Genomic DNA, 17774 nt, shown 5'->3' on the forward strand with positions numbered 1-17774 from the left:
AGTATCGAATTGGTATCGAGCATTGAAAAAAAAATGTTGGTATTGGTATCGAACTCAAAATTCTGGTATCGTGACATCACTACTTCTATATATCCATAAAGGTTCTCTTAACATGAACACAGTGACAAACTACATCATAAAGTTGCATGACTTCATGTTCCTGTTGCATTTTAATGGTCAGATTAGTTTTAGTTTACAGCTAAACTCTTGCAGCTAAAAAACAAACAAAACAAAAAAAAAAAAAAAAAAACACAAAACCTGATGGATCATTCATAAGTCAATAGTATCATCATCACGACTGTCTAAACCAGTAGTGTCAAACTTCCGGCCCTCCAGCTGTTGCAAAACTACAATTCCCATCATGCCTGGACAGGTAAAGCTTAGACTATGGCTGTCCAGGCATGATGGGAATTGTGGTTTTGAAACAGTTGGAGGACCAGAGTTTGACATCCCTGGTCATGACTATCATCAGAAATGATGCTATAAGCAAAATCTTACCATGCTACCACCCCCAAGTTATTACACTTTTATATACCAGAATTCCCTTTTGAATACATATTTGTTCCACTGAAAGTTTGTTTTTATCTGTTAATTTTATTTTTATTTATTTACAATGACAATTCCATACAAGCATGTATATAGCTCCAGACTGCCTGCTGAAACACATCAGTCAAGCACTTCTACCTCCCAAAAGCAGCAAAAATTAAGAGCTACCTGCAGCCACTTTTATACAAAGATGATCAAAAATATGTTGTGTTATGCTACAATAGTTAAAAAAAAAAATGCATAAAGCAACATGTATCCTCTTCTGCAGCCCTCGGACGGATACAAATCATGGCTATAATTGTATTACGAACCATTGATGTAGGCAGGCTTTGCTGCAGGTAATGGGAGAAGCTGCCAGAAGAAAAGTTATAGAAAAAAAAAAAACGTCCAACGTGAGACCACATAAAGATCCACATAAAATCCTGTAAAATACGCCTCTGGCAGTCCAAAGGCCATGGTCCTGATTGTGGCATTTTACAAGAACCCTAAAGTTAATTATAAAATATGTTGAGCTCAATAGTAAGGAAATTTGGAACGAACAAGGTATAAAAAGAAATTAATAGTTAAGCAATGTCTTCAAAGTCTGCACTATGAATTGTTACCAAAATTCATACAGATTAATAAAACTAAGTTGCAAAACCTGGCACAGTCCAAGGATTAGAGCGGCACGGCTTCTGTTTTTCTAACCTGGACAATCTTGTACAGTGTCTCTATAGCCTATGGTTTGACATAAAAGGGTATTTTAGGGGAAAAATATTGACTGCACATTTCTAGAATAAGTCACTAACAGGTGGGATTCAGACTCCTGGGATCCTCATCACTCAGAAGAAAGAAGCTTCAGCAGCAGCACTCTACTGAGCCCCTCTAAAGTGACACTCTGGGCAAAACATTTTTCTCCTCTTCCAGAATAAGCATGGAGAGGATATATGGCTGATCTACTCCCCTTCTTACCAGCTGACACTGTTTCCTCGATACAATGCCCCTTATACTCACTGTTGCTCTTAAACTGATTAGGCAATCCACATAGGGTTTGCTATGCAGACCGGAAGTAACCTTCTTGAAGTAATTCTATGAGATACTCAAGGAGGCTCAGAATTACATTAGGTGACATCTTGTCCACACAGAAAACTCAATGAGAATCAGTGTCACTATAGTAGCAGAGTGGACTGGACATGGTACTGTATTGCGGAAAATAAGAATGGGAGAAGAGTGGCAGTTTACCCTGAGTTTGTGTTAGCAGGAGACAAGGAGTGTCCCTTTAAAAGGTTACCCCATCCTCAGCTGAACCTGATGGACACTATTTATCTAGGGCACACCGGCTTGTGTGTATGAGAAGCTTTGGCTGGTTCTGCAATTCTGACCTGTTCATGTGAATTGATCTGGATGCAGTAATTCTCATGGCCACATGTACAGAAATAAGCTGCTATGCCTAGATAAACATTGCCATTTGGTCGAGGTTCCAGGGATTGGCACCCATTGATCACATTAATAGCCCATTCTAAAGACAGCCCAATTTGTTTTTTCCCCCAAAAAAAATCCCTTTAAAAAAAATGTGTGGATTGTTAAACTTATAACTTAGATTATAAAACAACACAATGCAAACAGAAAAAAAAAAGAAAAAGAAAAAACAACTCTGTACCTGGGCTTGATTCCACAGCGTACAGCTCAAAACAGCAGTAAAACAATGGATTATACAAAGAAAAGGAACTTTAAAATAGAACAACCGTAAAAGAAAAGGACTTAGCACGACTCAATATGAGTGAAAACAATTAATCTACTTTGGTAATAAAGGTAAAAACATAGACAAGCTATGATTTCTTGGAAGAGTTTAAAGGCTTCAATGTAGTAGACTGTATATCGCACAGCGGTCCAAAGCGTCCATTGCCATCTTTGGCTCTCATGGCAAAAGAATAGGTTGTGTCCTCGACAAACTGTGTAAGTGTACAAGCCATTGGGAGTGGTAAAGCTTTGATTTCACCTATCTTTTTCCACTGTTTTTTCGGGTTGTTTGGATCTCCCTGGTGTACATAAAGGCAATAGGCTGTTGCTGGGGCACAGTTGGGGTCAACGTTGGTGATATTCCATGACAGGGCAATGCCTTTTGGATTTTGGACCTGAGCAAGTCTTAGCTGAGGCTTTTGGGGAGGCTTTAGAGATGTAGGTTCAGGTTTTGGTTTCACTGGATTCTGATGAGGAAAAAAAAAAAAAAAAAAAAGCGAGAGAACCGGTGTGACTAAAGATGTATTTTAAAGAATTAACCACAAATGGCTTATGTTATAGATATAAAAATGGTGCAGCAACTTAAACAGAATGGTATAAAAAAAAAAAAAAGTATGCAACTTTGCTAACAGATTTCAGTACATATATCCCACTGTATGTTTACATCCCTTACGCAGCCGCATGCATCTCTATAGTAACAGACTACAAACAACCCCTATATGCAGTCTGATCCTGAACTCAAACATGTACAAAGCAAGGAGGGGACCAGTGAAGAGAGCTGTGACTGCAGGATCAGACTACATGTAGGGCTTTATTGTGGTCTGCTACCATGTACACAAAACTCTGCCAAGGCAGGATTAGAAATCAAAAGGGGTTGTCCAGTGAAAATATTTCTTTCAAATCAACTGGTTTCAGAAAAAAAGTTATATAGATTTGTAATTTACTTCTAAGTAAAAATCTCAAGTCTTCCCATACTTAACAGCCTCCTGCAAGAAGTGTTGTTTTCGTTTCAGTCTGACACAGTGTCAGCAGAGAGCACCGTGTCAGACTGGAAAGAATACACCACACTTCCTGCAGGACATACAGCTACTGATAAGTACTGGAAGACTTTTAAAGATTTTTAAATAGAAGTGATGTTCAAATATATATATAACTTTCTGAAACCAGTTGATTTGAAAGAAAAACATTTTCGCTGGATAACCCCTTTAACACTGTGGAAATTTGTGCAGAGCCACTTAAACATGCAATTACTACATGTTTGTTAGAAAGTGAGTGTGGATTTGAACAGGTTTTTAGGTCTATCATGGATTTCACATGTGACTGTATAATCTGTGGTGGATCTGCAGGCCATTTTCACAAGTACTTGTGTAAGATGCCAGCATGTTCTATCATAGTCTCTTACCTCTGATTGAGGAGATATGGGGATGGATGTTTTTCTCTCTCTCACATCACAATTTAAGGAAGCTTCTTTACCATTACTCAGTGGGAGATCTTTTTTGGCAGGGCATTTATCCAAAACATTTTTCACACCACCATTCCCTTCAGGCGATGCCAACACAGCTCCATTTGGGATCCAATGTTCAGTAACAGTTTTTATTTCTAAAACAAAAATAAAAAACAAAAACAAAAAAACTATAAAAAGTAGTAATAATCTCGTACTTTTTGGGCAAATTTTGGGCAAAAGTACAGTGGTGCCTTGGATTACAAGCATAATTAGTTCCGGGATTGTACTTGTAATCCAAATCCACTCTTAAACCAAAGCTAATTTTCAGCAGCATAAAAGGATGGAACTGCAGATCCCCATAATTCAGTAGCGCAGTACAACAGGCTAGAATAGAGAAGCAGGGCTGCTGCCAGAGGTCTGTGTGGTGACATGACAGCAATGGGGAAGGGGGGGGGGGTCAGCATGACCCAATCAGGAATAGAGAATCACAGAGCTGTGCATTGGGGCAGTGACAGAAACTTTTCTATACAGCAGAGTGTATAGCTGAGTGTAAATGCAGGCACATTATAGAAGGAATGGAGAGGATGGGAAACACAAGGGCTGACAGACTGCAGGGAGCATAAAGGAATGAGCAGGGCATATGTGGGCACAGTATAGCAGCACTCTCTGTCCGGGGAGAGAGCGGTTACAGCTATGGAGAGATTACCTCCACAGTCCTGTCCCCTGATGCAAGCCCCAGCCTGAAGTGGATCTGCTATGATTTGAAAGGTGAGGGAGACTTCCTGGGTCAGAGTACAGTGCTGTAGACCACGCTATGCAGAACATGCCTCTCCCCGACTTTCCCTCACACCCAGTATAGGGAGCTCTTAAACCAAGGCGATTATCTTAAACCAAGTTAAAATTTTGAAAAGCTGTGAGCTCTCCTTGCCAAACATTCTCAATCCAAGTTACTCTTAAACCAAGGTACCACTGTACTCAAACTTTATCTACATCTCTAACAAAGTTGGGGAACCTTTACCCCTCCCCTAGGTGTTGCAAAACTACAATTGCCATCATAGCCGGAAGGTTATCCTAACTGGCATAGAATACAATCTATAGAGCTGTACATGTGCACGGCCAACTCTCCCTTTATTCTCCACCAGCATGCGAACGCTACCTCTTTAGGTACTCTTTGTACTTTTTGATATATCTGTATATTCATGTATTTTTTAAATTTTACATATGTGTAACTTATTAAGTGGTAGGTATGCCCTTTGATTGGGTAGCCTCTCCCAAAAGGTTGATGATTGGCTCCCAGGCCGCCAGACACACATGTAAGACTTGTATTTTTATATGCATAACTAGCTATGAGTAAGGCCAACCGGCCCAAACAAGTCAACTAAGCTGTTACATCTGTTTTTACATGTGAAGACCTAAATAAAGATTTTTGGATGGAATCCAGGACTTCTGGCTTTATAGTCCATATATCTGGTGAAGCTTGCACTGCCATGCACCGGACGGGTGGATTCTTGGCGGGTGTGGTGAGCTGAGTACTTCTCCAGGTAGACACTAGAGATGAGCGATACAGCCATAGGCTGTTTTGTTTTGAGTGTCAAGCAACACCTGTTTAGCATGTTCCTATTGCCGACACTGCAATGACGGCCTTAGGAACATTTTAACCCCTAGACGCACCAGGACGTTACTGTACGTCCTGGCGTTGCTAGTGGAGTTCAGAGGGAGGTTGCACAGCGACCCCGCTCTGAACCACTGCAATCCCGGGTGCTATATGCAGCCTGGGACCGTGGCTAAGAACGATCCCCGCAGCTGTACTAGGCCGGGGCCGCTTCCTGGTCTAAGCTGCGGCTTGAGACGTGACGTTCAGCGGTCGTAGCGGGGGAGAACGGGTAGCGTGATCCGGGACCCGGCCCTGGAACTGGGGAGGTAAGTGACCGGTGGCTTCTATATCCGCCCCCTCCCTGGCCATACGCTGATAATGACCCCAGCCTGGAGTACCTCTAAGATTCTTCAAATGTAAATGCAGCCTTGCTGAGGATATGTAACGGCTGTAAACAAATTAGCACTTAATACCTTTATCCAGTTTTTGCTCCTCATCTGTGAGATCAATTATGGTCTTGATGGTTTTATTCTGTTAAAAAAAAATGCAAAGCACTATAGTTATACCAAATCATGTAAGTACATACAACCTATGGAAAACACAACAGCTCAGACTTTAACATATAAAAGCCTACCGTTTGCGCTTTTCTCCTATGCTCCATGATGGATTCCATGATTTTGTGCATAGCTAGAAAAAGAAAGTGTTATAAGATTAGATTTCTTACAAAATATGACCAAAGATGCTTAATAATCTATAGCAGTTCCTTGACCAATGATCTATGTTCCTCAATCACTGATTCAATGGACAAATGTGACTCTTAGGCCCCCACAGGTTGTTCCCAGCAGAAGTTAGCCTCAATCTTCTCCTTTTATCATAATATAATTTTAGGTACAAATCCCATATTGATTAATTTCATGTCTTTATAGTGGCTGGAGATAATTTCATTTCTTCTGATACAGAGCTCCAAATCTTTTGCACAGACACAGGTTGCACATGTAAAATATTGATTACAGTCAGCTGCTAGTATAGAGAGCTTACTGCATTATGGGTTATTATTGAGTTCAGTGAATGGTGGCTTCAGGTAGTGAGTATGGTATTTTTAGGGAAACTGACAGCACAGATATGCATATATCAGTGCTGCCAGTTACCTATTAAAGGGGTTGTCCAGCCAAAATCTCTCTTTCAAATCAACTAGTGTCAGAAAAATATATAGATTTATAATTTACTTCTATTAAAAAATCTCAAGTCTTCCCATACTTATCAGCTACTAAATGTCCTGCAGGAAAAGTGGGTTTTATTTTCAGTCTGACAAAGTGCTCTTTGCTGACATCTCTGGCCAAGACAGGAACTGTCCAGAGCGAGAGGGGTTTTCTATGAGGATTCACAGAAAAACGAGACAGTCTCGGCCAGAGATGTCAGCAGAGAGCACTGTGTCAGAAACTATGAAATTATAATTTCCTGAGAAAATACATAGTTGGCAAATATATTGAAGAGCTTCATACCTGCGCTGTCCACCTTTTTGGAAGCACTGTTGGGATGTTCTGGATTACTGGGGTAAAAAAAGAGAACATAAAACAAAATTATGGCATTCATAGCATTTTTTGGTAATACAGATGTAAAAACATTCAGCAGGACCTCAGGGAGTGTGAAAATGTATGTATACGTTTAATTTTTTTTTTTTGTTACACATCACATGTGGCGATGCGCACCCCATAGAGAATGATTTTAGGTCAGGATCAAAAGACACAATCAGCTGATTATCGTTGTCATCAGCCAATTGTCGTCTTTATTACGATGATCTGCTATGATCAATGATTAGCCTGACTTGTTCCGTGTAACAGGGCCCTTAGTTTCTATGCCTAAAGTGTTTATTTTTAAAAGTTTTATAAATCTCTCCGCTGTGTCAGATTGTGGGCATATCTAAGCTGCATGTAACCACAGTATAAACTATATATTAATATAAATAGTCCATTGTTATGTAATTGGAATTCCCCTCAACTCACCCAGTAGACCAAGGTTGTACCTACTATCAGTGGGCTGTGTACAAGTGCCAGAGTGGGGGAACGGCTGAAAAGATTAGCTCTCTAGAGATTTAGACATGACCACATAAATTACCCGGTCACACACCCAGATGCATTTCCATAGAACAGTAAACCATTAGCAAGTCTGCATTAAAAAAGGGCCTGTTTTGTTAATATAATTGAGGTCATATACAGAGTCAGGCTATGGTCACACATAGTATAAGACTGGTCGGGTCATGGAACGGCCAGTCTGAGAAAAGATTATCCCTGCAGTATCGGTTGATCTTTAGCGCCGCATTAGAACTCCCCACAGCACACAATGGATTGCATTGGACTGCATTGTGTGAACTGACAGGGTTTTCTGCAGCCGCCAGCCACTGAATAGCGGCAGCAGAAAACTGACAGGTCAGTTTTCTACGTGTGTGTACACGTGTGTACATACTCCGGCCAGGATTCCCTCAGCCTGCAGCACTACGTAAGCACCACAGAAATCACGGTCGTTGTAACAACGGCCGTGATTTCTGCGGAACTTATGTATTGTGAACATAGCCTCACTCTTTATTAGAGAACTGAACCCCTCTGTCTCTTGCAAGTCTAGATGCGAAAGTAATGGTGCGTTTACACAGACAGATTTATCTGGCAGATCTTTGAAGCGAAAGCCAGGAACAGACTATAAACAGGAAACAGCTCATAAGTGAAAGACCGAGATTAAAGAAGCAGTTCACTTTTTATTTTTTTCGCCCCCCCGGGTAGCCGCTGTCAAGTATACTTACAGAAGATGATCGGTGTCCCGTTCCCGTCGGTCAGTTCCGTCCCGCGGTGCCGTTCACATCGGGCGCGCGCTCACTTCCGCCGGCTGCTGCGAGTCCTCTTCTCTGCCCAGTGATTATACGCCGGAAGTCACTCGCTTCCATGCATTCTCTATGGAAGCGCGTAACTTCCGGCGTTCAAATGACAAGGGAGAGAAGAGGAGTCACAGCGCCGGCGGAAGTGAGCGCGCGCCCGATGTGAACGGCACCGCGGGACGGAACTGACCGACGGGAACGGGACACCGATCATCTTCTGTAAGTATACTTGACAGCGGCTAACCGGGGGGGCGAAAAAAATAAAAAGTGAACTGCTTCTTTAATGCTCTTTTCAAATCCATTCCTGGCTTTGGCTTCCAAAATCTGTCAGATAAATTTATCTGTGTAAACGCACCCTTAGACTCTGCTCACACTGCTTAGAGCATATATTTGGTGTACCTGTTAAGCGTGCCTTTATAACTCTGAGTATGCTACTGATGTTGTAAAAGTTATTAGGGGCCAAAATGAGGCTCAAAATACTGCATTTACATAGGCAAAGGCTGGGTTCACATTCACTATTCTATTCTCATTTTGGAGCTCATATTAACCAGCATCTTTACCAATGACAAGAGTGGATTAGAGACAGAATTTGCACCTTTTTCTGTGTCTTGGATCCTCTCATTGTTTTCACTAAGACTGACCAAAATAAGGACCCATATACTGGACCAAAATACTGCTTGTGATCAGAGTATGGGGTGGTGTAGGACCAAAGAATAATATCCAACTACAGCCATGCATGAAACAACCGCACCGTAGTAAAATGTATATTCAAAATATATAGATACTTTATTTTGTATTAATTTTACAACAAGCTATTGAAGAACAGACAAACAAGACATTACACTAAAAAAAGACCTCCAGGACAAACATGCAAAAAAAATAAAAATAAAAAAAAAAGTTTAAAAATGTTTAAGTGGAACATAAGTCAACAGGTCTGGTCTCCACTATGGGACACAGAACCCTTGTACTTAGATGACATGGAGCCATATTGCATATTGGTAATGACGGTGCTGCATATGTACACACAGGAAAGGGAACATAGCTTTGTCAGCTCAGTGGGGCATTACTCTGGCTGTTCAGAGCTCACTGCATAATAGCTCATTATGTGAATCTCATTTACAAGAAATGATTACACAGGTCAACAAAAAAAAAAAATTTTACTGGTGTCCAAAATATTTTAATGATTTTGGGGTATTTTTGGGGTGCTGATTCTGAATATGCTATCAGTTTTGCCAGATTGGCTCAAGTTTTTTTTTCATGTCTTGTTCATTTTTGAAGATTACTTTCTAAAACTAGTTAAAATAAACTAAAATCAACATTTACTTTGTAAAATTTATTGTATTCATGACAATAGCAATAAAGTTAATGCGCGTGTAGCAAATTACGTCTTTTTTTTTTTTTACACATTTCACGAAAATTCTCAAAAACTTGAGCCAATCTGGCAAAACTGATGACATATTCAGAATCAGCACCCCAAAGTTACCCTAAATTCGTTGAAATATCTTTGGCCCCAAAAATGCTGTTGACCTGTGTTATTATTGTATCAAAAGTAAAAAGTAACAACATGAAACATGGCACTTAACACATTTCCAACAGGGGAAATGAACCAAGGCAAAAACATGTTGTTGGTCTCTAGACAAGTGAATTACCCCTAGACCACAGCTCCCATACAGTTAGACTAGGAGATTCAGCTATATCTGATTAAGGATCAGGCCTCAATAGGCAGTTTGTGTCTGGAATAAACACTCAGACACTGGCTGACAGCATGAACGAGCAGGAGGCCAGGCAGCAGAGATTATTCACGAAGAGGGAGGAGGAAGGGTTGGTTCATACTACGGAATTCTCGTGGACAATGTCCGCAGAATTCCGTAGTGTTTCTGGCGCACGCCTCTCCGCCGGCTCCATAGACATCATTCCATGGGCCGGCATATTCCGCTATCCACCGAAAGGTGTCTATGGGAATGGTGTCTATGGAGCCGGCGGAAAGGCCCGCGTGGACACACAACAGAATTCCACAGACATTGACCGCAAGAATTTCGTAGTATGAACCCACCCAAAGGAGAGGTAAGGCGTGCCAGAGTGCAACACAAACACTGAGGCACAACTCCTCTTGGACTCTTGAATTACAGTAGCAGACCAGATGTTGCACATAATCCACTAACATGGACAAATTACTAAAAAGGTACCATGTTCACTAGGGGACTGCCAGCTACAGCATGCCGTCAGCATCTGTGCTGACAGATTCCCTTTAAGTCTAAGTGCACTGTAGATGGTTGAGAATGTGGGATCACATTAGACTTTACTGATTTAGGTTATGTGCACACCGAGTGATTCTGATGGAAACTTAGTTGCGGAATTCTCAGCTCGCGCATGCTCGAGGACTGCGGCGGGCGCGTGTCTCCGCCCGTGTAATAGACTCCATTCTATGCACGGGCGGATTCTTTCATCCGTCCAAAGAACGATCAAGTTCATTCTTTGGGCGGAGGACGGAATCCACCCGTGCATAGAGCAGGCGGGCACAAGCTGAGAATTCCGCTACGGAGTTTCCTTCAGAATTACTCAGTGTGCACATACCCTCAAACAGGATCATCTCTTCTTTTACCAATTATGTATTTAGTTGTAAGAGAGATGTATACACACGTCTGTTTTAGAGCTCCTGACATATTTTGAGGTTGCACTACACATGGAGTTTCTGTCCATGTTGGCTCAACTTCTCAACATTTCTGGAGGATTTTAAAATGTTTTAACACTTTTTTGCACTTCTATTTGTTTTTGTTTTCTTTTGTAACAGTGTCTCTAGTCTACATTTTTGAATTGTTTGTTGTAAAGCCGTGATGGAATAAAAGGATAAATTTCTCTATTATACCATTTATTGGAAATATGCATTTTTCGTGTTATGTAAGTGATGCTCACTGGCTTTTCATATATTTTGAACTATATATTAATGGCATGGCCCTAGGGAATGTCATCATTGTCTTAATTGTAAGAAAAAAAGAGTTTGCGTGTTCAGTTCATTATAGAAGACCCTTCCAAAGCCTCATTTAAAGTTTCTGCATTTGAAATGGATTTCAGTGTAGATTCGGAAACCTATATATCAGCCTCCAATCAATGTAACATGTGTATTGAATTTGCAATACACAAATCCAACACATGTGAATAAATTCCTACCAGACACTGGTACATCTTCTGTCTGCTTTAGGACTGTATAGTTAGATTTATGGTGAGTTCTAACTGGAAAGGTTGCTGGTGAGATTCTACAACAGGGTGAACTAAGGTTTCTAGCACAGAAGCAATAAAAAAATTATATATGCAAAAATATGTATTATGTGCAGTTCCTACTCTGCTCCACATAATTCCCCCTCCCTGCATCAGTACAGTAGCGCAAAGATTTGAACAGTTTTGGAGCTCCCTGTATTATAATGAATGATGGTGCCGGAAGTTCCCAAGTCCGTTCTGTAGCACATCGTCCACATATACGCACCGTACACGGAACGTGTGAATGACACAGTAATTCTGACATTGCGGTTTTTGTCATTTATGGTGTTAAAGGGAATGCATCAAAAATGTCCTATTGTTTAAGCCAAGTTTTTGTGCAACCTCAGCATTAGAAAAACATAGCCACTTTCTTTGACAGCACCCCTCTAGTCTTCAGTTTGGGTGGGGTTTAGCAACTCAGTTTCATTGACGTGAAAGAAGCTTAATGAGACTGTCAGCAAGTTTAGGCTGTCCTATAACAGGGTAGCATAAACTAGTGAGAGAAGCTGAACAGAATAATGTATTACTTACATTGTTCTGTGCAGCTGATCTAGAGATATAAAATTGTCCTGAATAACATGGACAGTAAGTAGTCCTCTCTATTATGTGCATGAGCCCAGTAGCCCTGGATATTCATGAGCAGCAGAAAACCCCACCCACCAGCTGCTGATTGGCAGTTATCTATCCATGCTGTGTATAGGCAGTCAGCTGTCAATCAGCAGCTGGAGGGCGGGGAGAGGGGTGAGTAGTGCGGCAAGAATCCCATTCTCCTGCATATTAGGAGAACGGCTGAACAGAATGATTTAAGTAATACACCAATCTGTGTTCAGAATTTCTGTCACTAGTTTATGCTGCCTTCATTTAACCCCTTTACGGACGCATGACGGCTATACCCGTCATGCAGCCGTTAAGGGTGATCAGAGAGGGCTCTCTGCAGCCTGCAGTCCCCGGTTGCTATGTGTAGCCAGGGACCACGGGTATTAGGCGGTGCGGGCCGATCGCCGCTGCCGGCTAATTAACTATTCAAATGCAGCTGTCAAAGCTGACAGCTGCATTTGAATAGTGGTGGTGCCCCCTGTCCCAGGTGTCTAGTGGAGGATCTCCCCCTCGCGATGCGATCGTGGAGGGGAGATCCCTTGTACTGAGCCGGCCGGGGCTCAGCGTCAGAATGACGCTGATCCCGGCTTGGCATTCCATGTATGTGGTCTGCAGCAGACCATTATAATAGAGCACCTATCTGATGGATCATTGTTCTATTATATACACAGCATTGATCTCAATGGGAGATCAGTGCTGTGTCTTTAGAAGTCCCCCAGGGGGCTTCTAATTACTGTTAGGGAAAAAAAATAAAGTGTTTTTATTAATAAAAAATTCCCTCCCCTAATAAAAGTTTAAATCACCCCCCTTTTCTCATTTTATAAATAAAAAATACATTAAAAAAACATTTGGAATCACCGCGTGCGTAATCGCCTGAAGTATTAAATGATTACATTCCTGATCTCGCACGGTAAGCGGCGTAAGCGCAAAAACCCGCCAAAGAGTAAAATTGTGCATTTTTGTTTACAATAAATCCAGCCTCACACAGCCCCATAGACCAAACAATAAAAGCGAACATAGATACAATTGTCAGTTTTACCATAGGGCGCACGGCGTAAATACGAAACCCCTCGAAATAATTTCAATTTCACTGCACATATAAATTTTTTCAGGTTTTTTTTTCAGCATATTTTATAGAAAAATTAAGGTTTTGCAAAAAATAAGTGCTGATGTGGGTCTGTAGGGGAAAATATGCAAGTGCAGTGGCCTTTTAATTAAAGAGTCACTGTCGTATTTTTTTTTTTTTGCAGAAATCAATAGTCCAGGCGATTTTAAGAAACTTTGTAATTGGGTTTATTAGCCAAATCTGCCATTATCTGCATGTAAAAAGCCTTTTCCCAGGTCCCCCCCTCCTTCCTCTTTTTCATCCACTCTGAAAAATCTGAAAATTGTGACTTGTTGCAGGAGACGTCCCCTGTCTGCTCTAGGGAGAGGGGAGGGGGGAGGAGGGAGGAGGGAGTTAGCCGGCAGCAGAAAGCAGATAACAGAGGATTACAGGCACGGAGCTGGGTGACAGCTGTAATCTGAGCTCAGACAGGTCACTGGTGATGGTCAGTAGAGATATCCCGAGGGATTTGTAGATTAACTCTTTGTTGTCCTGTTTTGGTCTTTTCTTTAGCTCTCTCCATAGGAGAACAATGAAGACAGGGGGGAGAGCTTCAAACTGCTTTTTCATGATAAAAATGCATTTTTCGGATAATAAACCCAATTACAAAGTTTCTTAAAATCGCCTGGACTATTGATTTCTGCAAAAAAAAATTTCACGACAGTGACACTTTAAACATGAGGAGGAAAAAACGAAAGCACAAAATTGAAGACTGGCTCCATCCTTAAAGGGTTAAGGTGACATAAACCTAGTGACAGATTCCCTTTAATTGCAAACCACACCTGAACTGGAGAGATAAGAGTCATTTTGTCCTGGAAGAAAGTGGCCACATATTTTAAAGAATCAATGTTTTTTTTTAATTTTTCCATTTTACAATCTATATTATAAAATAGTTGTTCTCTCTCACCACTAGGCCTAATACTAAGCTGAGACTTCCTGTTCTGTCTGTGATGAGGAGGCTGCTTTAACGTAATCTCTACAGCAGTACAACAGGTGACACCAGAAGATAGAGATTACAACAGATGAAGCTCACAGCTCAGCCTCCCACACCCTGTAGAATGATTTTTATAAAAGGTCACAGACTATGCTCAGTAATGTTTTCATTCATGTCAATGGGGCAGGTACTGTCTATATCCATGGGTTTGCTGTAAAGCATATCATTAAGTGCTGTTAGAAACAGTTCAGGCAAGAAGGCTGCCCCTACAATTATGTACGAAAAAAAATTATAATCAGAAAATAAAAACAGATTAGATGGAAAAAAACATAGGTGCTTAAGAGGTGATAAAATCTTTTCAAAAATGCAACAGCTCATGCAACCTAACAAGAAGCAGCAAAACTTTTATAAGACTATGGAAGGAATTAATCGACTGTATAGTCATGGGGTTTTGTATATTATATTTAAAAAAAAATGCTTTACTGGTAAAAAATAAATAAAAAATAGCGACTGAATTCCTTGTCCATCTCCCAAGTAAAAAATGTGTGCTGCAAGATGAATTATTATATTTATGGCTAGTCTCATATGCAACTCTCATTTACGTTTGACTCTTTCCTTTCTGCACAATTATATTTACACAAGTTCTGAGCAGTCTTACTTTTTTCAGTGTGACTTTGTGTAGATTTGTGCAGCTTTATCATGCTACATGTGACTTTTTTAAAATTACACACACTCTACACAAAACTTGTGTACATATGGCTTATGGTACATACACCATTGATTAAATTCCCCCCAATATCTTGTACAGTAGATGGGAACAATCTAACAATATTGATCTGCAGGAATAAGTGTATTTTATTTCAAGACATAAGTAAGTCACAAGTAGTGCAGTCTCACCTCGGCTGCTCAGACTCATTATCACTAAGTACAACAAGGTCCTTGCATCTGCTTGGGGTGGGATTTAGTGGAGGTTCTGGTCTGGAAGGGGATTCGGTTTCCTCTGTGGGGGGAGTGACGGTAGATGCATTGGGTGTTGCATCTGTGTTACAATGCTATAAATGAAAAAACAAGTAAAGTGTGAGAAGCCTGCCAGCTTTCTACACTTAGTTTATCTTGGAATCCTGATAAACTGGGAATAAACTGTTCGCATAAGCAAAATATCAAGGTTCTAAAAGGTGTAAATGTCAACATATCTGCCTAGTTTTGCAGATATACCAGAAGAGGGCATATATCTGTATATAAGCTTGTTGACAGGCTAGGAGTGAATTTTGGGTCCACCCATTTTATTTAGGCAAAACTAGGCCACAGCTTCAAGGGGTATTCTGGAGTTTGGGGGACCATACGCACAAAACATTAATAACACATACTTCAGTATCAGCCAGTACACCCCCTACTTCCCTGGCAACTAAAGAGCGGGCCTTCATTTGCTTATGCACATCATCTCATGCACCCTCCACCTTCAGCCTCCCACATCAGTTCCTAGTTCCCACCCTAGGATTTCTTCCCATAGACCAATAGCTCTCTTTACTATAACTCCTAGTGCTGCAACTGAGCATGCCTGACCAACCAGCTGTACCTAAACTGCAGGTCATAACAGAATATTCTAGAACTTAGACTTTCTAACTGACAAATAACTGAATTACCTCCTCACGTATAGGGCTGATAGGTGTGGATTTAGTGCCCAGCTGTCTCTGAAGGTGGACGGCACATTTAAGACGTCTTTCCAGCCTATTTATGCTTCTCTGTCAAGAAAAAGACAACAAAGAGTAAAACAAGGTTTTTGGCTGCAATTTACATAGGATTAGTATGTATTGCAGTAAAATATCGTTTTCAGGGTTCAATGAAGCCAAAATTTACACTTTGCTATGAATAAAATATCAACAGGCTCTAATACATATCTCGGCAGTTAAAATATATTTATTGGGGTTTTTCAAGTTGTAAAATTTTGGAACAAATGTGCCCAGTATAGTGAAACACAAACACATAACTTCCTCACTCCACTGCTGCTGCTGTTCTTGAGAAGTGGGTCCAGTTGCACAGCGCCTTGTGTTTGGGGTCGGAAAGTGCACTGCCCACTTAGCCAGCAAGTCTGAAGGTAGACCTAGGGCTGTAGTCAATCAGGGCATATTTGATGCATATGAAAAATGTCATGTGTGAACACAGCCCAAGAGGCTGCCTTCTAGTATAATGCTAACAGGTACAATGTAAAACACTAGTTTTGCAGTGTATTAGTTCTAGGCTCAAGTAGGGCCTAAGAAAAACAAAAACAAAAAAAAACTTGTTCTCTTTCACACAATGACTTATTAAAGAAAAAAATTAAAATTAAAAAATACCCAAAATTGGTATAGCTGTAACTTTAGCAGCCCATGCTAGGAAATTAACAATTTATTCTGCCTAGGGATGGTCCGAACCTGAACGCTCGACATCAGATTCCCGCTGCCTGCCCGCTCCGTGGAGCGGGTGGATACAGCGGGAGGACCGCCTGGAAAACTGTGATACAGACTATGGCTATGGCTGTATCCCAGTTTTCCAGGTGGCCCTCCTGCTGGATCCGCCCGCTGCACGAAGCGGGCAGACAGTGGGGATCATTACCGAGAGTTCGGGTTCTTACGGGTTTCTTTTAAATAAACCAATGGATCCAGATGGTATCCACACCAGAGATCCTAAAGAACTCCAATCTGGGATTGCTGCAGCTCATGCTGAGTTTACACGAAACGACAATTGGCCCGATCGTACGATTAACAATGTCGATTTTTCTTTTCATAACGATCAGCGTTTAGACGGTACGATATATCATACGGAAAATTCGTTTTGCGATCATTTTGCAATTGCTTAAGCCTATCTCACACATTGGTTACATCAGCGAACGACTGTTCACACGGAACGATCTGAAAATTTTTTGCAAACGATCGACGATTTGAGAACATGTTCAAAAGATCAAAATGAATGATTTCTCGCTCGTCGTTTGATCGTTCGCATGATAATCGTTACGTGTAAACGCAGAATCAGTATAACCAATCCCATCTATGATGAGATGTTGCAGGTGATTAGAGGTTGTTGTAACAAGGAGGGTTGTAGAGAAGATGCAAGTGGTTACAGGCCAGTTAGTTGACATCTGTAGTAGTAATAAATATGATGGAAATTATTAGAAAAAACTGACCAACTGGAAACCACCAGCTTGTTGGACCTAAACCAGCATGGCAGGGCAAATCATATCAGACTAATCTCATAATTATAGTGTGACCTGGACATATATGCACCAATGACTTTAAAGAGGTTAATGACACAACCCCTTTAATCCCTGGATAGTTCAATGGACTTGCGTTTGGCTGAAGGATAGCTATCAGGGGGTCATTGTTTATGGTGTGTACTCTAAGCAGAGACTGTTTACAAGTTGTGCGCCACAAGAGTTAGTTAAGACCCAATTGTGCTGATTTGGTGCCCTGCAGCACTGTATAAAGCTGCTGGGCAGCTTGCGGCACGTACTGGCTGCAGCAGCAACTTTACACAGAAGAAAAATAAGTTTTATTACCCGGGCACGCGGCAGATGAAGCGGGCAGGTAGTCATCTGGGCAGCTCCCCGTCCATGTGTAGTCACTGCTCTCTGCCTGTTCGCACACTTGGAGAGCTCTTGAGAGCTTATCCCAAGTATAGCATCTGTAGGCAGTCTGCACATTCCTGGCATACATATCAAACATACCCACAAGAATGCAA

At 41.2% G+C, this 17774-nt stretch overlaps 1 protein-coding gene across 2 annotated transcripts in view; it reads right to left on the minus strand.

Moving 5' to 3' along the window:
* Positions 1-574: 574 nt before the first annotated feature.
* ATF7IP2 (activating transcription factor 7 interacting protein 2) overlaps positions 575-17774 on the minus strand; it is a 31544-nt gene continuing 14344 nt past the window's right edge. For both annotated transcript variants that reach the window (XM_069983672.1, XM_069983673.1), the window contains exons 5-11: positions 15704-15802; positions 14958-15112; positions 6806-6852; positions 5938-5990; positions 5777-5834; positions 3668-3864; positions 575-2732 (exon numbers count right to left, since the gene is read on the minus strand). In XM_069983672.1, the coding sequence (XP_069839773.1) occupies positions 2355-2732; positions 3668-3864; positions 5777-5834; positions 5938-5990; positions 6806-6852; positions 14958-15112; positions 15704-15802 (987 nt within the window). In that variant the 3' untranslated portion in view covers positions 575-2354. The remainder of the gene's footprint in view (positions 2733-3667; positions 3865-5776; positions 5835-5937; positions 5991-6805; positions 6853-14957; positions 15113-15703; positions 15803-17774) is intronic.

The sequence above is a fragment of the Dendropsophus ebraccatus genome, chromosome 9, assembly GCF_027789765.1.
Source record: "Dendropsophus ebraccatus isolate aDenEbr1 chromosome 9, aDenEbr1.pat, whole genome shotgun sequence".
Taxonomy (NCBI): Eukaryota; Metazoa; Chordata; class Amphibia; order Anura; family Hylidae; genus Dendropsophus; species Dendropsophus ebraccatus.